The sequence below is a fragment of the Papaver somniferum genome, chromosome 5 (genome assembly GCF_003573695.1).
Source record: "Papaver somniferum cultivar HN1 chromosome 5, ASM357369v1, whole genome shotgun sequence".
NCBI classification, from domain to species: domain Eukaryota; kingdom Viridiplantae; phylum Streptophyta; class Magnoliopsida; order Ranunculales; family Papaveraceae; genus Papaver; species Papaver somniferum.
The window spans coordinates 176,900,606-176,920,896 of record NC_039362.1 but is presented as its reverse complement, the minus strand read 5'-3'; the positions used below and the strand labels follow the sequence as shown (position 1 = coordinate 176,920,896).

Here is a 20,291-nt window from a genome sequence, read left to right as displayed (position 1 = left end):
TCAAAAAACCAAATCTAAGAACCAAAAACCGAAACTAAATAAAACCCATAAGTAAAACCTATCCATTATAGAGAACTAACCTCATGAAACAGAGAAATTTTTCTAAGAACCCAAGATTTCTTCACACAAGATACATATGAGAGTTTCATTTGTGATGGATCTCTTTGAAGAATAAGAAGAAGAAGAGGAAGAAAAACCTAATATTGATTCATATGCGATTTATTGTTATGATTGAGAAAGAAAATCGACTGAAACATAGAGTTCCGAGAGAGGGTTAAAGGAAGAAAGAAGGAAGGAGGCCGAAGGAGTAAGACCGAGATAGAGATAGAGATAAGATAAGAGAGAGATGATTATAGAAGTTTCTTTCTCTCACATACGTTTTTCAACTCCAATTAGAGCTTTGTATTTTTACAAATATACCCCCTACAAAACAACTGTGTCAGAGAGAAGGTTTAGTAAAACGATTGTGGCTCACAGTACCTATAGTTACAGCTGCACGGAAACAGTGGTGTTCGTGAAGACCAGAAAGTAGTTAAAAATGAATTTTCCACGAGTGTACGTAGACTACGGGAAAAAGAGTAGTCATAGTTTGTCGCTAGAAGGTTTTGCTCACCAGCTTGAGTTTTTATATTCCGTCATTTACTTTACTTATGCATCTTCTTTAAACGAAGAGATCTGAGCTCAACAACGATGAATCTCACTTTCTAGTGATGGGTTTGTCTATTATTTTCGCAAGTTCTTTGAGTTTATAGCCTCTAAAGAGTTGGGATTTGGAGGCTATGAACTCAAAGCCACCTGCTTCACTAAATCCGAGTTATGAGAAAATTCAAGGGAAAGTTGGGTTTATTATGGACGGTGACATTCATCAACCTATCAGACTTCTTCTGATAATACCAAACATCGGAGGTTAACTTCGCTACTTGATTCCGTAGATATCTAAGCTCACCAGTGCTACCAGCTGGCAGGCAAAGGTTGTCTCAGGACTATGCAACCGAATAAGAACAACAACAAAGCTAAGGGAAAGAAGGAACAACCTATGGATTTGGAGGACTCAACATCCAGAGCAGAATCAGCAGCTTTACGCCCGTCCTCAACAACCTTAGAAGGATTATTACCCTCTCGAGTTCTAGGAAACAAGCCTCCTAGGATCTTTGAGTTTTCCTCAGATCATCCTCCAATGAAGATACCCTAGCAAGAGAAGCAGCATCACTGGACGAAGGTTGATGTGTGCTAACAAGAGCATATTCTTGACAAGCGTGCTCCAACAGAGCATTCAAGTGAGTACACTTAAACCTATAGAACTTGAACAAGGTGCAGCCAACATCTATCTGTTTGTAAAGCTTCAAACAAAGAAGCATAAGAATAAACGGAGGGTCAAAACAAATTATGAAACGGTAAGGAGGGAATCACTTACTGAGAACGCTGAGACGAGGGAGGAAATCAACGTATGTTTCATTGAAAGCCTCCATCTCTTGGATGCTACCCCTGCGAATTTCACCAAAGCTATGGCAGAAGCGAAGGCAATCCAGGTCAAAAAAATAGATCCTTAGCCGCACGATATTGAGCAGACACCACATCCAACTGCGAAGCTACTTCAAAGGAGCTATCCATATGATGACGATCAACCGCAGAAGAAAAAGGACCCTTCGAGTCCCGCATAATGGCTTCAATAATGACATCATCAGAACTACCAAGGCTCAAGCTCTCAGGAAGCTTACCCTTGCTAGACTCAGCAACAACTCCATCAATCGCTTGAGAACAAACATGGATCACGACTACTGATCCCTCACCGCGATGAAGAGACGGCATGGTGGATGATCTGGGAACCGAAGAAAAATCTTGAGCACCACCTAAGTCCATATCACCAGCAGAAGGAAAATTTCCCAGTACGGTCCAATCTGGTGACGAAGGTGGAGGTCCAACATCTTTGCTGAGACTGGCAGTAGAAACAGACTGAGCGCTCCCTAACGGGGTTGGCGTAGCATTGAAGGAGAAGCTGGCCAATGAAATCACAACCTTCTTCTTCGGCTGAGAATATGAGCTGTTAACTCTCATCACTGGGGTAACAACCTTAGAAAACGAACCACTTGATTGAAGCGAAGTAGCAGGAGACGAAGGAAGACTCTTGGAAACTACAACAGCATCCCCAGTAGTAGCCGAGACAACATGCAATGCTCCTCCAGGGACAGAAAACTAAGGAACTTTTGGAGATAAAGTAGGAGCTGGATCTTGAACACTAACAGGGTTAACAAATGGAGCATCACCACCAGCTACGAGGTTCTCACCCTCCATTGAGCCAACACGGATGGGACTGGGGTTATCTTTGGAAAAATCTTCCTCAATATCATCCAAATGAGGGATGAGGCCAGTATCCTCAATATCCTCCATATCTTCATCATCCGACACCTCCTTACCAGCGTTGGGATCTTCATACGATGCCTCAAGGTCAATAATAACCTTCAACTTGCCCTTTCTCTTGGAGGACTGTGGAAAAACACATGTGACAACTAAGAATCAGGGGCAAGATACTAAGGAACCTACAAACACAAAGGTATGACAATAATCATTGCCTCCGCAGGTGTTGGCGTAGCTGTTTCAGCTGAATCCTTTCTTTTCCTAGTCCTAGTTTCTACGAAATTACCAGCAGAGCCTGGAGCAGTCCTAGCAGCAGAACCTGGAGCAATTCCAGCATAAGAAGTAGGGGCAGACTACAAAAGAAAGTCATCATAATATCAAACAAAGATATTAAATCAAAAGCCTTCAAACAGAAACGAAGGTTACCTCATGAGAAGCAGCAAGGTTGAAAACCCAAGGCTGATATCCATCATACTTCTCTGGCAAGGAAAGAGTTGTACGAGGGACGTTGGGATCTGCGGAAGTAAAACCGTAGGCCCAAGGACTCACCACACGAAGAGGAGTACGAGCCCAACGATCATCATGATCAAGAAGGATGCGGTCAGACTTTGGTAAAGGTAGCTTGGCAGAATAAGGGATAACAGTCAAACCAGTCTTATCGATCCCCTCCAGCAGACGAAGGCTGTTACCTTCCCTGATTTGCTTAGCAGTAACATGGATACGATGAGGGCCTACACTCCAAGGAAGAAGATTGCTCTTCTAAATAGCATCAGCGTACGTAACATTGAAGTTGGCGGGGGTATAATCCTCATGCTTATACCTTCCATCAGCAAAGGGGTCATAAGACTTCAAAGTGGTCTTTCCCTTACTACGGTATCAGCTCTCACGAAGGGAACGCCAGTAGTTACCGGTATACTGCATAACTCCTTGGACCTGAGTCTTGTTCACCAGGTCATCCCTGGTAGACAAAACATCGTAGTAGAAGGGATCCTTTATACTAAACAAATGGAGGACCATACCTGCGGCCAACTGACCAACCCTAATCAAGAGGTTATTCTCATCATAAGGAAAACTCAGGATCAGGGATTCGATGAGCACATCGGAGCCATTAACAAAGGACATATCGAACTTATGGAAGCGGAAAGACTTGGTGATCTCAGCCAAGGATAGATGAGCGTAGCCGTCTTTATCACGAAGTGTCAGCCTTTGAAGTTCATAATGAGGAGGAGGAGGTGGAAGATCCTCAACAACAACTTCTTCTACCTCTGGATCCACAGCAGTCTCAGGGACAACAACCATCTCAGTACCAGCAGGGACCTTGGTATCCTCAGGGGGTGGAGACGGCGTAGCATCAGGATGTTCCATCCGCGGAGGTGGGTCAGTATACGAAAAGTTTCTTTGCCCCTTATGCGTAGGCTTCTTCAGAAGTCTCATAATTCCTAACACCAACATGAAGAATGCCTCATCAAAAATGGCGGACTGAAAATCACAGCCGACTCAAAAGCAAATTGGGGGCAAAAACAAGCATACTTTGGGCATGGGTTTTACTAAACCAACCAAAGGAAGCGGTTTAAACTCATCATAAGACGAAATCAAAGGTTATTTATCACCATGATTAAGATTGCAGACGAGGAACAATCATGGAAGAATCATCATCAAAATACGAAATAGGAGCAAACCCAAGTTCGCATGCAACATGAACAAGTAAAAGAGAATTAAGATTCTCACATGCAAGTACAACAACAACTTCCAACAAATCGAAGAAGGGAAGACATAATTAAGCATGGAGAAATACGAAAATCAACAGCGAGGAGCAAAGTATCACTTACGTGTATATGATGATCGAGTGATCGAAGGAAAGATCAAAATTTGACGGTGGAAGAAAATCTCTGTGAAAGAGACAGAGAGCGACAGTTCGAGAGGGAGAAAATGAGTTAATAAAAATTCCTCCTCTTTATTCTCTTCTTATAGGCGGCTGAAGAATCCAAAAATTTATATGTCTCGAAATTCAAGGGGAAGATATTGCGTGAAAGGACGTGCGAGGACCACCAAATTGGTACGTGCAAAAATGGTGGCGTTACGGGAGTTTTCTTCAAATCTTGATAAACGGTAGAATATGAAAGAAATGGGGCAAACTGTGAATACCAATATTCCGCGGAGCCCGTTTCACAATCTCAGTGGTCGCATACAAGATAACTGTGTAGCCCTCGCTATATAGAGGAATCCAAGTGATAGAGGATACCTTCGTAGATCTAATTTATCTCGTCCCAAGAAAGGATTCCTCGACGGCTAATATGAAAGACGTAAAAGCCTAGTCTATGGAAAAGCAGCTGGCGAAGGGACATAGGTAGATGACATATCTAATCAGCATTAAATGCACAAATCTCATATCTACACGCATAATCAAGGCACGCGGAGAGAGGTGATGTGGCGGAACCAGATTGACAGAGGCTGGTGGTGAACGAAGGTACAATCTGTACTGAGACTGGGGAGTTCTCGAAGGAATGTGGGTCAGCTGAGGTGGCAGAGTTCGACTAAAGAAAGCACGCGGCGAACGAAGGTACCATATGTACTAAAGGTATATCAGGAAACGATGGACCCAGAGGCAGCAAAGATATACTTGGAGCAGAAGGGGCTATAAATACCAAGCCTCACCAACAAACTAAAGGCATTCAATATCTAAGAGAGAAGATCTAGTCTTAAGCTTATACCTCTTTAATGTTTAGAACTTAAGTATTTACTTCAACTTGGGTTCTCTCTATTACTTTGGGAAGCATTTAAGATCTTTATAACCACCATAACTTAATACAAAACAATCACTCATTACCCCGTGGACGTAGACGAAAGTCGAACCACGTAATCTCTTGTGTCTCATGTTAACTTAGCAAATTTTACATTATCTTTGTATTCTTAGTTGTTATTGTGATCTTGAGTACCTTTTACTACTTAGCATTATCAGTTCAACGGAGACATCAATACTACTTAGTACCTGATTCTCTGAGCTGTACACATTACGTAGATTACGGGAAAACGAGTAGTCACACCAACATGGTATACCATTCCCAGCTGTTTCTTGTTCCAAAATGTAGTTGTGAGAAATCTCACAACCACACCCTTAGTAAAAAGTATAGAACAATCTAAGTAATTTCCATGAGAATCATAAGAACATTCATTAAGATCTTCAAATTGGATACAAAGGGATAAAGAAAACCTAACTTTGTCTCCAAATAATCTTTTCTCTCCTAAATATCTTTTCTAAACTCTCAAAAAGATCTCCCTCAATACAAGGTCGCTCAGCTCTTATATAGGAGTTTACATAGTGGACGACAGCTAATAAAGCCCCTAATTTCGGATCTGACGTGCGTCAATGTCGCGTGGACTTTATCATTAACGCACGACTTCTTTACTATCACACGGCTCTTCACACTTTACTCGTGATTAAGCTGACGTCATCCGATATGTCATTCTGGATAAGCTTCATGCTGTTATCTTCGCTTTGTCTTGATGATCATTACTTCGCATGATTACTTGGTGTGCCGTATTTTGTATGCACAGGGATGATTGTCTCCACACCTACACCCATCTGAACATTTTTAAAAACCTACCCAAAATGCAATTTTTCATGAAAGTTAAATATGTGATTCATCCAAACTGTTTTTAGGCCACCTAGCAATGCATGCCGGCTTTAAGCCAAATTTTGCTCGATCATAAGGTGTGGATGTTGTGAACCTTTTTAAAGCATTCATTAGATGAAAAGTTGGTGTAACAAATGAGATCTTAAACGCGAATGAAGTATGCCACGCAATCGTTTATCATGAAAGAAGAAGGTGGTGCATGTTAAATTTTCTCAATTTTATTGTTTAGTTTGATTGAGTTGTTTCGCTAATGAATGCTTCCAAAAATATAGCTATTCCATTTTTTTGAGGTTGGAAAGAATGAAGTTTGAGTTTGGAGGCGAGACGAAAAGCAAAACATCCATCAAAATATGACTTCCAAGATGCATATAAGATTGAGGTTAAAGATGGATGCTAATCTTTTTCCATTCTTGGTCCAGGTAAAAGTGCCCGTCAAACTGAGTGTCCCCAATATTGGCACTAGATGATGCTTGGTTAATTACTTCAAGGTTTTTCCGATGAATCCAGTATGAAATTGAGATCGCAGATAATAAGGAAATCAAATAGATTCCTACGTGGTTTTGGGAAACCGAACCAAAATATGGAAATATGTTCCAAAGAGGTTTTGGGAAACCAAATAAAAATTGAAATCCTAGGTCGACCATGCCCAATTAAGGATAGTTATAAATATTGATTTTTAGCTCATAGCAGAGACACAACGAAAAGCTTGTGAGGCAATTATTAAGCTGAATGAATTGTGAGCTTGAAAAAGAGAAAAGATGGCGAAAACTGGTTGCCCAGCTGGTAATTGGAGACAGAATACAAGCAGCAGTAAACAGAATACAAGCAGAGAAAAGAGTCAAAAGACAGGAAGAGCAAAACAGAAAGCCGATCGGAAAACCCTAGAATATGAAAAAAAGGTGTGTGATAGGGTGAAGAAAGCTTTAAGAGGAGAATGGACAAAACAGACAGTTGTAGACTATGTCAAAATTGTGGTTTTCAAGGTGAAGAATGATGATGCTTATAGAAGCGAGCAGAGGCAAGTGTCCAACGATCTTGAAAACTTCCAAGCTCTTCGTAAAAACCTGGAGGCTGAAAAAAATTGTTATCCTATCTCGATGTACGGTTCTGAAATTCTGCGGGTGAACGCAATGAAGAAACAAGCCAAGATGCTGAATAGTTTTTCGAAGATGTTGTGTCATAGAAAACTTCTGGAGGTCCATAAAAAGTGGATTCGGAAACATTTAAATAATTCTGATCCCGATGAGCTGTTGCAGACTGCAAAACGGAACACAAGATATACATATGGGGAGCTGAGAAGAAAGTATGATGAAGATGTTCAGAGTGAGATTGACAAACGAACAAAGAAACCGCTGGGGCATCTGAAGACTTTTCCGGTCAATCAAAGCAAATATCGTGCTACTTTCTTTGTTGAAAGGAAGAATGAGTTCAAGCAAGTTCAGAAACAAATCTCTCGCGAGGAAATCATCCAGAAAGGGTTATCCACTTACCTTGCTGCTTATAATTATACATTGGAGGTTATAAATAATTCAGAAGGGGATCTGAAATATATTCATGAGCGTCACCTTAGTCCTGATGATATTGATAAGGCAAAATACTTTTCATATTTTTTCATATGATGATTGATGAATATTACTAGTTATTTTATTTATTTTTCCTTTCGGATAATGAGTTTGTCATATTGCTCAATAATCTGAAAGTTTTATTATGTTCTTGTTTGGGTTATATTTTCTTAACAAGCATTATATTTTCTTAACAAGCACGTTGCAATTGTGATACTTGTTTTTGGTTGTTCGTCTTCATAATTAGTAATTTTATACCCCAACTTTGATTGAACTTTCCGTGTATAACCCTTGATAACCTTTCAGAACCCGTTGTTTTGTTGGTTTGGTTAGTTGCTTTATGGTTCGCAACAGAAGGTTATTATTAGATAGATGCACTTCCGAACAAATAAAAGTTTTGACCTGGGTTTGAAAGGGCAGCAAGAGCCTTTAGTGTTGACTTGCTGCCTTGTCATCTTTGGGAGACTCAATATCTCTACGAGTTCTTTTTCTCCACCCATCTCTACTACTCGCATCCTTCTTTCATCTACGTGCAACTGAGAAGAACATGTTCAAACATCTTTACTACCCTCATCCTCCTATAATATTCAAAAAGCACATGTTAAAAACCCTTTTTTATGAATCTTTTTATATGAGGTCCCGAAGGTATGTTTAGGGTTATTCGATTCTCTTCAATTACATGAGTCGCCAAAGAGGTATTATAACATAAACCTATTTTTTTTATCACTTTTACATGTCGTTCTCCATTAGTACTTAATTAATCATCCAGTTATAAGTTTCTCTTAGAACTGAATAATTCAAGAGTACCGCAGCCGTAGGTCTATAACATGCTGATATTAATTTATACAATCTTGGTTTTACCTGATAATCTATGGTTGCAATCTGAATGTACATGCAGGAAACTTTAATTAATAAGACTAGAATTTTCAGTTCTCCTTGGTGAAACGAACAAGTACTGTCTTATAGCACAGTGTCTTGATAATGAGTTTATCATCCAGTGACACTGACATCAACAAAGGGTTGGGTAAGTTACAACTTACTTCAGGAGCAGTACAAGAAGAAATATTAATGATGAGGTGCATTCTTGCAAGATAAGCTTGTCAATTACAGATCTCCCAGATGACTGTCTAAGCCATATACATAAGAGACTAAAATCCGGTACTGACCATAGTTCGTTTGGTTTGGTTTGTCATCGCTGGCTCGATATTCAGAGAAACAATCATGTGTCGTTATGGGATATCGATGATTCTGAATGTAGTTTACGTAGATCATCAAATATTAGTCCCGAAAGCTTTTCCATAATCCTTAGCAAATTGTTGACTCGATTCCAACCCCTCAAAAGCTTCTCCCTATGCGGTTTGCCTGACATAACAGATTATGTTACATCACAGTCACAACTCTTTGGATCAAAATTTCGATTTCTGTGCTTAAGATATTGGTCTAAGTATACAGATAAGAAGATGTCTTTGATATTTTCTTCATTCCCTCACTTGGCATCAGTAGGTATGAAGGGTTCTAACATTACCAATAAAGGTTTAGAAATCATGGAAAAGTGTTGTGCAATCTTAGAGACAATTGACCTCAGCAGCTGTCAGATGATTACTGACAAAGGTTTAGAGGTTTTGGCAAAAAGTTGTGCATCATTAAACAAAATCGACCTTGGAAGCTGTCAACAGATTACTGATTCAGGAATAAGGTTTCTCATACAAAACTGTTTGGAACTCCATTCAATTAGAATTTCATATTACGGCAGTGTAACAGGTATTGGCTTTCTTGGGTGTCAAAAAACCTTGTCTAATGTTTATGCAGTGGACGTGCCTAAACTTACAACCGAGGGGATTAAAGCAATTTCGGGTGGAAGCAGACTTCAACGTCTGTGTCTATCTGGAAATCCAGTTAATACTGAAGCAGTCTTTAACAATTTCAAAAGGTTGTCCTCTATTAAAGGTACTGCAGCTAACATCTTTTCAAGAGATACAGCAAAGGACGGAAAGCTATTGGCCTGTATTGCAGAAACTTGAAAGTCCTTTACATTTTTGAATGCCTAAAGTTATGTGATCATGGGATGGAAGCTTTGTGTTATGGTTGTAACAAGCTTTCCTATTTATCTGTATACCCTTGGTGTAATTTTGCTCGTGAGCTTTTCAAGCGAGAAAGACCCAATGTGTGTCGCCTAGGATCACTACAAGAAAACTTGGTTTGAGCAACCAAAATCTTAGCAAGAGCCCAAAAGTTTGGTCGCTTTAACATTCAAGCAACCAAAATTCCGACTACCATAAGTTTTAGCGGTTGCTAACCTGTTACCGCTACTTCTTAGCTACCAAATAATGTTTTTGGTTGTTCAAGTACTTTTTCCAAGTTCTGTATAGCGAGTGCCATAGTAGGTTAGTAGCTATTTACGTCAAGCGACCACAGACTAGCAAGTCAAAATAAATTTTGGTCGGTCAAACCTGTCTCAGCAACCAAGTTTAGAATCACCAAATCAGAAGAGATCACGAGCATGTAGCTAGCTTAGATCATTGGTTGGACAGTTTACTAATCATCCTGCATAAGGGTTCGAAAAAAACAATGAATTTAATCCAATAGATATACACCCAATCGTAATTCAAATTCTCCCCTAAACAATTGTTTGTGTCAAGTTACACTTAATCCAACTTACAGCTGAATTCAATCGACACTTATGTTCAAAATCCGAGAAACACTAATAAAAACTCAAAATTCACACTAGTACAAGTCATTTATTCTATCACTCAACACACTGCCAGATTTGTGTAGATAATGACTTGCTTGCAAGCATTATTGCTTCTCCCCACTTTCTTCTCCTCCAACAGCTTTTTGTAGCTCCATTTGAAACTGCTCATATTAATGCAAAACAGAACGACAAGGGTCATTACGCATACATCAAGTTAAAATATGAAAACACAACAGATAACATAAGCAGAAATAAGAACTAGGAGAGAGTGACACACCTCAAGTTGGTCGGAAGGCTTTTTTTAAGCTCTCGCTGCAATTGAATTACTTCCGATTCAGGTCCAGACCTTTAAGCAGAAATGAATACTAGTTATGCCTTGTGAGTATATAAAGATTATGCAAGATGGTGACTATAGCAAGATTCGTAAAATGGGTATGAGCATATACTAGTGACAAGCAAGGTGCTGAGAAGACCGCAGGTTTTTCCAATCAAGAAAGAAAATAAAAAGAAAAAGAAATGTAGGTCTGCAGAAATGATCTAGCAGAACCAATCTTCGAACTTTTGTAAAGACCCGACATTAGATTCATGGTTTACGGCAACTAGGTGAATACAGAACACTTATGATTGAACTCCTTGTCTTGTTAAATAGGTTGTATTTTAAAGATGAATCAATATGAGTATTTACCCTGAACTGAAGTTACACATGTTCTTATGAGTTCCCCGTTAGTCACCAAATTGATATTCCTGAATAACTAACCAAACAATCATTATGCAAGGTTAAAAGAGATATGCATGACTTACTTCTTTGCTGGCTTGATTTGTTTTTCAGGTGTTGCATTCGTGTTTGTAAACTCTGAAATGAAGGACCTTTTATCTGCAGAATTATAAGAAAACAGTGACTACTCATGATGGACAAACTATGATAAAAAAAAAACATAGAGGGGAATTGCCTAAGTAAATGTCAAGATAGGTGTAAAATTAGCATGGCTATTGCTTCGAATGGCACAGGTCACATCAGCTTACATAGTACATGTACAAAGAAAGGACAAACTGATATACCTATATAAGAATTTCTACAATTCAATTGTATACTATGAAGCACTCTAAATGGACATTTGTACACAGCTCAAAGGTAGGACTTACATGGATATTGACTGAAATGAACCTAGAAGGTAATGCATGTGTAACTCAAACCCGTAAAACAGAAGTTTTCTTACCGTTCCAATGGAGGGCTTCTCCTTGCTATCCTCTGTTAGAAGTAACCCACCAGCAGTTTCCTTCTCGGCCTCCTCAACCTGAACACGATCATGTGTAAGAACCACTATTAAATAGGCAATCACTCAAATATGTAATCACAAATTATACTACAACCAAAATAATGCAAAGAGTAACAACCCCAATCTAAAATATTGCCTGCTTAGGTAAAAGAAACCATGTTCACATGAACCCAATACTACTATGGTGCCTCATAGTGCAAGGTCCAACCCTCCCCTGTAAAATTTACGTGCAATTGTTTTTCCAATTTATTACTCTCCCAAGCCATTCTTTACTTATATCGACACCTTAAATTTCTCTAGATTTATGAAGAATCTGACTATGTAAAGTGGGAACAGACGTTAATTAACACGCGTTCGCTCAGGGGCTTAAAATCCTTGACATCTTCGATCTCGAGAATACCAACAATGCCATCGTCATTCAATAAAAGATGGATTACTCCATTCAAGTCCACTTCAGTTCCGGCATATTTGGAGTAAATGATTTGAGCACCAGTCTACCAACAAATCAGCTTACAATTGTTAATGTCAATTCAAAACCATAGACACACAGAAGATAAATACCCTTAGCTGAGTTAATCATTACCTTCACACTAACATCGACTTGGGCCTTTCCGATGGTCTTACCCTTCTCAATAGCAAGGAGCTCACTTCCTTGTGGCTTAGTCTGAGCGGTAGAAGGCGACTGAATACCACCTATGGTCTTCTGCTCTGCTGTCTTGGTTACAACAAGCACCCTGTCTCCCAAGGGCTTGTGTCTACCAACGGCTTGAGGGCAGTGTACAGTAAAAAAAAAAATAGAGCAAGGTCAATTATAATAAAAAGATTCCAACTAGCAACAAGTGAGTAAAGGTAGGATCCCTGAAAAACAGTTGACAGTCATGGTACTTCATTATCACATACAAATGAAGATGAACCAGCAACTGAATCCAATGGATTCACATAGAAATGATATAGTTCACAAATGTTATCCCACACCTAAATAGGCTTCAAATAAACACACTGAGCAAAAAAATCTACCAAAGCATAATGCCTAATGGTGAGCATAAGAATGAGCCTTTTCTTTCACAAACCCTCTAATATCTCAATTATGACTCAAACAACATAAAACGCTTGTCACTTGTCAGCATAATGGTAGGCATCAAAATGATCCTTTACTTTGACAAACTCTCTCGTATTGCAACAGAAAGCAAATCAGACTACTGTTACCCACATGGCTGCCCGACTGGAACAACATAAATCACATATTTGTTAAATAAAAATATCTTCTAATCAGAACCCCAATCAGCGATTCATAAGATAATGACTAAGCAATCACAACCGAAAAAGCAATACCCAAACGATTAAAATTCACAGGGATTTTAATTTGGGTAGTAAGAAATTTGTAATACACAGAAAGCCCAATTTGTTAAGCTCAACTCCATCACTACCCACTTCTAAAAATCTCAAATTTCCCCTATTACATGAACACAGAATTCTAAAAACTCAACCCACATTTCAATTGAATGAAATCCCACTTTGAAGAAAATCAATTTTGTTCCTTAATTCAATGAAAGTCTATCTAAGAAAAGTAAAATAAACGAAGAAAACATCTAATAGAGAAAGATACAAGCCTGTATAAAAACTAAATAAAACGAGCACGCCCAAAGAGATTTAAGTAAACAGATGAAATATCTAGCTTACTAAATCTTGATAAATTCTTGGTAAAAGAAACAATTTTCACTGAAAAAAATTGAATTAATCAATTGTCAACAATAACCGGACAAAATCGAAGTAATAAATTGATTAAAACCCCAAAATTAAATGAACCGCTCAAGAAATCCAAAAATCAAACAAATCCCATACTGATAAAACCCTGGATCTGAACAATATATAGCATCAAAACTTTCTCAAGGGAATAGAAAGAGAAATCAGAACAAACCTAAAACTGTAACGGCCGCGTCATTCCCTTTCAATTTCTGAGAGAGAAACGAGGGATTCGAGTTCCTTTCAAACTGTGAACTAGAGATGTTACGTATTTGAGGTTTAATTCCGGAAACAAGTTTTATTTTTTGTTTTACTTCATAAGATATGTGATGGATCAGAGTTTTTTTACAGAAATTGAGACATAGAAAGAAAGAAAGAAAGAAAGAAAGGTGAGATAGAAGCTGTGAAAAGGTTCCAAATGAGAGAGAAGGAGAGAGTTTCTGCCTCAGGGTTTCGATTCTAGATTTACCAAACATGAATTTTAGATTCCACCCAAAAAAAGCGCCAACATTCCCGCCAATTCGTTTACCCTAAGATGTTTTCGCGCCACATAAGAGTTGTAGTTTTGGCACCGTTGGATAAGGTAGTAATCCGAATCCATGCTTGTGTTTTGCGTTTATAGCCATACGATTAAAGATCCTTGTTTCCTATTGGCTAAATATATATCATGCGGATCATATCTGGTAGATTTGGTGTTTTCAATTGGCTAGATATGCATCATGAGGATCATAATTGGTATCTCTAGTGTGGGAAGCATCTTGTGTGATTTTCATCGGTAATTGATCTCTAAATTACAGTACTAAGTATCGAAAAATAACAAGAAATTGAGTAAAGTTAAGGTAAGTTGAGTAGCAAAATGTTGGTGGATAATGCAATTAAGAGAGTTTATGACAGAAGGGGAAACCGATAAAATTCATAATTTATTGTAAGTTGAAAATACTTTGTTAGAATGTTAGAATTTCTTTCATTATCGGTTCATTCTCTAAATACAAATTCTCATCACGGAAGGATTCCCCCTTTTTGGTACAAATTGCCAAGAGACTGATTTCACGGTGAGGGGCCGACGAAGAATCCAAGTTGAAGGGTTATTGAAAAACAATACTTTTGAAATAACATGTGAGCGAGGTTAACGGACATTCGTCTTGAATTGACGGATAACCGTATGAACCAGTTGAGTTCAATTAAAATTGAGTGAGGTTGAGTAATAGTAACAAAATTGATAGATCACAAATGAAATTTACCAAGGTCGATGGACATTCCGCTAAAAACAAGGTTGGCAGAAAATAAGTAAAACTAAGGGAAACCAATTGAAATTTAGTTTGGATCAATAGGTAACCACACAATCCTTGGAATCCAGGAGAAATCGAGCAAAGTCGAGCAATATGGGATAAGACCGTGATCGATAGATAACGGGTGAAATTGACTAAGGTCGATGACAATACATTCAATTAAAATAATATATCACTACGGGAAAAATATACATCTACAACTGGAGATTTACAACTCTTCGCTAAACATCGTAGAAAGTCATATGTTTTACAACTGGTTTCAAAGGAAGAGTTGTCGTATATCATCACTGCCAACCCTTAGGAAACAAGGAGTTGCGCTAAGAAAACAAACGACAACTCCTTAAGCAAAAAAGTTGTGACGACATTTATCTATAACAACTCTGTTCCATAAAGGTAGTGACTAAGCCTATCACAATTTTCATAAGAGTTGTTGAAGAACATCAAAATATGATGATGAAAAATAGTGTTAGAGGGGAGATTCGAACATGAACCTACTGCATGGAAGTCTGGCTCATCAACCATCCTTACAGTTCACAAGTTTTGTTTTTTTTTCTTTTTTTTAATAAAAACGTATAACAACACTTATAAGTGTTGAAGTAAAAATATAGAAGTTGGAAAAAATGAGATTAGAAGGGGGATTCGAACATGAATCTACTGCATGGAAGTCTATCTCATCAACCATCCTTACCGTTCACAAGTTTTGGTTGTTTTTTTTTCTTAATAAAAATGCATAACAACACTTATAAGTGTTGTTGAAGTAAAAATATAGAACGTTGGCAGATATGAGGAAGGGGGGATTTGATCCTCAGCCTACTGCATGAAAGTCTACACCACTAACCATTCTTACACTATCACAAGTTCTGTCAAGTTTGTGGTTCTCGGAGTCTGGTTTTCATACAATATGCAGAAATACGGTTTGTTTAAGGTTTCGTAGAATATTCCGAAGGAATCTTACCTGTAAATTGATGGATTCGTCGTTCTTACCAAGTTTCTGACTTAGAGTAGTCAACTCGCAGCCAGGTTTCGATCTCCGAGCCTGGTTTGCATGCAATATTCATAAATAGGGTTTTTTTTAAGGTTTCGTAGAATATTCTGAAAGAATATTACCTGTAAATGAATTGGTCGTTCATAACAAGTTTCTGACTTAGAGTTGTCCACTCCTGGCCAAGTTTCGATCTCGGAGCCTGGTATGCATACAATATGTAGAAATAGGGTTTGTTTAAGGTTTCGTAGAATATTCCGAAGGAATCTTACCTGTAAATCGATGGATTCGTCGTTCTTACCAAGTTTCTGACTTAGAGTAGTCCACTCGCTGCCAGGTTTCGATCTCGGAGTCTGGTTTGCATCCAATGTGCAGAAATAGGGTTTGTTTAAGGTTTCGTAGAATATTCCGAAGGAATCTTACCTGTAAATGGATGGATTCATCGTTCTTACCAAGTTTTGTGTGTGTTTAAGGTTTCGTAGAATATTTCCATGGAATCTTACCAGTAAATGGTTGGGTTCATCGTTTTTGTGGACTTTCAGACTTCTTGTTCATAGTTTGTAAGTCGTTCTACCGAACTTGAAGTTTGGATCGACACTGAGATTCATATTCATCAATTTCGATGATGTATCATGCTAATTTTGAAGTCAGAACCCTCTCAGAGCTTCGTGGTTCATAGATTATAGGCCATTATACCAAGTTTGAAGTTCGAATCGACATTGAGCTTCATATTTATCGATTTTGATGATGTATCATGCTAAGTTTGAAGTCAGAACCCTCTCAGAGCTTCTTGGTTCATAGTTTGTATGTCGTTATACCACATTTGAAGTTTGAATCGACATTGAGCTTCATATTTATCAATTTCGATGATATATCATGCTATAAATGTGAACTAAAGCTACTTCATGACATGTATGACTAGTCAAAATTACTTCATGACCTATGTAACTAGTCGAAATTCAAACCGGAAGTACAAAGAGAAAGCACAAAAGCACAAAGAAACACACCAATTATCGGATTGATTTCTTATTTTTCAACTTTATTCTTATACATTTTTTGTATTTTTTTTATATCAAAATGTCGATAAGAATGTGCTACATTTATTCATATTTTTTTTGGATTTTTTTCGTGTCGAAGGTTGATAATCAAACCGAATACATGAGCTCGTATTAGCACAAAATGAAACACATACTTCTCAATCCGCATGAGCATCCTAAATACAATCTCAACCGTCAAGATCTTTTCTTAATCCGTATGAGCATCTCAAATACAATCTCAACCGTCCATCATTTTCACTCGGATTCACTCTTTTTTTTTTTTTTTTTTCCGAAGCATAATCCTCCTTCAACCACTCGAACCCAATTCCTATCTGTTTTTATCTCAATCACCACCGCTGAAGAACACCTCTACTCCACAGATGACGGAGGCGCTCCATCACCACCGCTGCTCTTCTCTCGACCCCTTTTCTTCATCATCTTCTCTCAATCTCTCTCTTTAAATCCCCCTTTCTCTCATCCGCAACAGTCAATAGTAGCAGCTCATCAAATCCAGATCTGAACCAAATTCTAATCAACCCCATCACTGATTCAAGTTACACAACCTAAATAGTGAAATTCTATGGGTGATTTGGATGAATTCTGGCAGTAAATGGTACCATTGGTCTGTGAGGTTCTGTTTGAGAGAAGAGTTTTCTGAGCTTCAACTGAAAACAGAGATGGGTTCGATTGATTCCCTCAGATAGATAGAAGATGGTACCCTAAGAAAACTCTATCCATTTCTCTCTCTCGTCTTATTCCTCCTTCTTCTTCTTCACAGCGACCCTGCCATGTCCGCCACCACCTGCTCCGCCACCAACTCCTCAACCACCACCATAATCACCACGTACACCGCTCCACACCCATCATCATATACCCCTTCTCTTAGCTGTCTACTTTTCCATTTTTACACGGCTCTCTGAAACCCTAGGCGTGTACAAATGGTAAACTAGGTTAACCTAAAGACGCAAATTGGAAGCAACAGAAGATGTAAGAGACGCACAAGAGGGATGGGTCGAAATCAAAATCAAATTTCAGAGAGTTGGTATGATTTAATTTCGATTTAGGTGAAACCCTAATTTTTGGGGATTTTGATATTTTGATGTTGCATGTATAAATAGGTGTTAAGGGTTGTGAAATTCCCGATACCTGGACTAGCCAGTGTGTCAATTAGGATTAGTTTTAAGTTTTATTCATGTTTGAATGTCAATTTTCATTCACTGTTTAGTTCTTAGGTTTTGTTTAAACTCTAATGTCTTTAATTCAATATCAGTTTCATGTGAGTGTATTGTTCATGTCCTGTTTGTGTTAAATTCCATGTTTGTAATGTTGATTAACATGATCCTGTTTTTAAACATGTTCTAAATTCACCACTAGGGTGAGAAGACCCTTAAGCCATGTTGGTTAGCCTTTAGGTTGATTCTTGTAGAACTCAAAATAGTCTAGGATAGCTAAATTCCTAAAAGCCTCACTGACTTGTGATTAGTGGTGCTGTAAAAAGACCACTAATGCTAGGGGTTAGTGGTAGCTCTAAGGGATTAACCAGCCATATTAGTTAGAGTCCTAGAAACCTAAATGACCTGTGATTGTTTATGCTTTAATCAGATAGGCAATGATAGGGGTTAATCTAAGGATTTTAGGTTAGATAACTTGCCACATGAATTGCCCTGGCCAAGAGACTAGCTTGAACTAGACCCTCTTGTCCATCAGGGACAAGGATTTAACCTAGGCAAACTATCTAGGTGAAAGAGAACTCTTAACCCTAGTGACATAGGTCATGAAATAATTTAGAGTAGTCACACAAGTCATGAAGTAGTTTTAGTTCACACACACAAATTCGTCATCTTCGAGAAAGAAACTTGCTCGGAGATTGAAACTTGTTTTTGATTTGATGTATCATGCTAAGTTTGAAACCATAACCCTCCCGGAGCTTCGTGGTTCATAGTTTCTATGCCGTTATACCAAATTTGAAGTTCAAATCCATACTGATCTTCATATTTATCTATAATGAATAGTAGAAATTACTTCATGACCTATATGACTAGTAGAAATTACTTCATGACCTATGCGGCTAGTCGAAATTCAAACCGGAAACACACAAAGAAAGCACAAAAACACAAAGAAACACACCAATTATCGATTTCATTTTTCATTTTCCCGATTCATTCTTATGTATTTTTTGGATTTTTTTATATCATAATGTCGATAAAAATGTCCTAAATTTATTAATATTTTTTTGGATTTTTTTTCGTGTCAAATGTTGATAACAAAACCGGATACATGAGTTCGTATTAGCACAAACAGAAAAACACTTACTTCTCAATCCGCATGAACATCCCAAATATAATATCAACCGTCAAGATCTTTTTCTTGATCCGTATGAGTGGATCAAACGAAATGTGGTCCGTCGATAATTTTAGTTTTCATTTTGGTTGTATGATCAACTACTCGAACTCTAATTCCTTTTGGTTCTCTGTTTCTTTCTTCCTCTCCTCCGAAGCACACCGTCGGCGCTGCATCACCACCGCTGCTCTTCTCTCAATCCCTCTTATTCATCTCCATTTCTTGATAGAATCGACCCATCTTAATTCTCATCTGCAATTTCTGGAGAAAATCATCACAACCTCAGTCACAGAAACTCATCAATTGAATATCTCAGATCCACCTTCTACAAACCCTAAATCAAACGAACCCCGATTTCAATTCGTAATCTGCTACTGATTTCTTCTTTCACCGATTCAATATCAGAACCCCTTTCAATTTTTCATTCAACATCTAACCTAGCCATAAGAATCATATCTCTCCATCCCTGACATCGAATCAATAACAAAAAATTCGTTATCTCTTCCATCTCTGATTAAAGTTTCTTAATCATGGGTTCGGGTAAAGTTGTTAAAGTTTTGGTGAATTGAATATGGTTTAGTCTTTCATTCGTAGTCACTTATTCATTTTTGTTTCTTTCATAGTGTTTACATTGGGATGAGCTAGAACGGGATTATCAAAAAGTCTTGGCGAGGTGATCCCTTGCACTATTCTCTGCCAGGTAGAAGTGTTATTGCAATTCTGGCGAGTTGAAATTTAAGTCACTTGACTTCTTACATTTTCTCAATTACCTTGTGTTGGTTTGCTAATTTATGCAAGTGGTTAATTGCAGGAACATGGAAAATTAGTTCTATTTGGTAATACTTGCAAGACGATGTTCGAATCAATCATATTTTTGTTTGTCATGCACCCATTTGATGTGGAGATCGATGTCAAATTGATGGAGTTCAGGTAATTTTTTTTTACCGAGTATTATCTTTCTTTTTTGGAAATGGCCTTGTTGAATGTTTTCTCAAGAAACTAGTTTTCATTGAAATTTCAGATGGTAGTTGAGGAGATGAATATTCTGACCACTGTGTTTCTAAGCTAATCTATATGTAGGTAGGACATTTGTGTCCACCTTCATTACATTTTTGGATCATACTAGGTGGTTCAAACTACCTGCAATGAACCCCATTTGCTAAAATATCTGCACAAGCATTTCCCTATTTGTGGATATATGATTCGTACTGTTCAGTTGATTGATAGTTGCATTTTCTGTAGGAATTGATGCAGAGGTCAAGGACATGTTATCCATTATGTTCAGTTGATGATGTGAGCTCCCAAGATTTTGAAGCGAGTTACCAGCCAAAGACTGATTTCTTGAAAGCGTTTGCAATCGTTGGAGCAGCTGCGGCTGG

At 38.1% G+C, this 20,291-nt stretch overlaps 2 protein-coding genes across 2 annotated transcripts; one reads left to right on the top strand and one right to left on the bottom strand.

Annotated features, from left to right (window-relative positions):
• Positions 1-8,533: 8,533 nt before the first annotated feature.
• Positions 8,534-9,573, top strand: LOC113280151 (F-box/LRR-repeat protein 12-like). The gene is made up of 2 exons (XM_026528808.1): positions 8,534-8,576; positions 8,663-9,573. The coding sequence occupies exons 1-2, from the start codon at positions 8,534-8,536 to the stop codon at positions 9,571-9,573; spliced, it is 954 nt and encodes a 317-aa protein (XP_026384593.1).
• Positions 9,574-11,335: 1,762 nt separating this feature from the next.
• LOC113280149 (20 kDa chaperonin, chloroplastic-like) lies at positions 11,336-20,068 on the bottom strand. The gene is made up of 5 exons (XM_026528807.1): positions 20,053-20,068; positions 12,105-12,286; positions 11,860-12,015; positions 11,462-11,539; positions 11,336-11,347 (listed from the first exon to the last, which is right to left on the bottom strand). Exons 1-5 carry the CDS (start codon positions 20,066-20,068, stop codon positions 11,336-11,338), a joined length of 444 nt encoding a protein of 147 aa, XP_026384592.1.
• Between the last annotated feature and the right edge of the window lie 223 nt (positions 20,069-20,291).

Bases quoted from the DNA above. Each gene is read 5' to 3' on its own strand.
- LOC113280151 (XM_026528808.1), top strand. From the start codon at position 8,534: ATGAGTTTATCATCCAGTGACACTGACATCAACAAAGGGTTGG. The intron at 8,577-8,662 runs GTAAGTTACAAC...TGTCAATTACAG, and splicing joins TGACATCAACAAAGGGTTGG to ATCTCCCAGATGACTGTCTA.
- LOC113280149 (XM_026528807.1), bottom strand. The intron at 12,016-12,104 runs GTAATGATTAAC...ATTTGTTGGTAG, and splicing joins AAGTCGATGTTAGTGTGAAG to ACTGGTGCTCAAATCATTTA. The intron at 11,540-11,859 runs GTCTGTTCCCAC...GATCGTGTTCAG, and splicing joins GCGAACGCGTGTTAATTAAC to GTTGAGGAGGCCGAGAAGGA.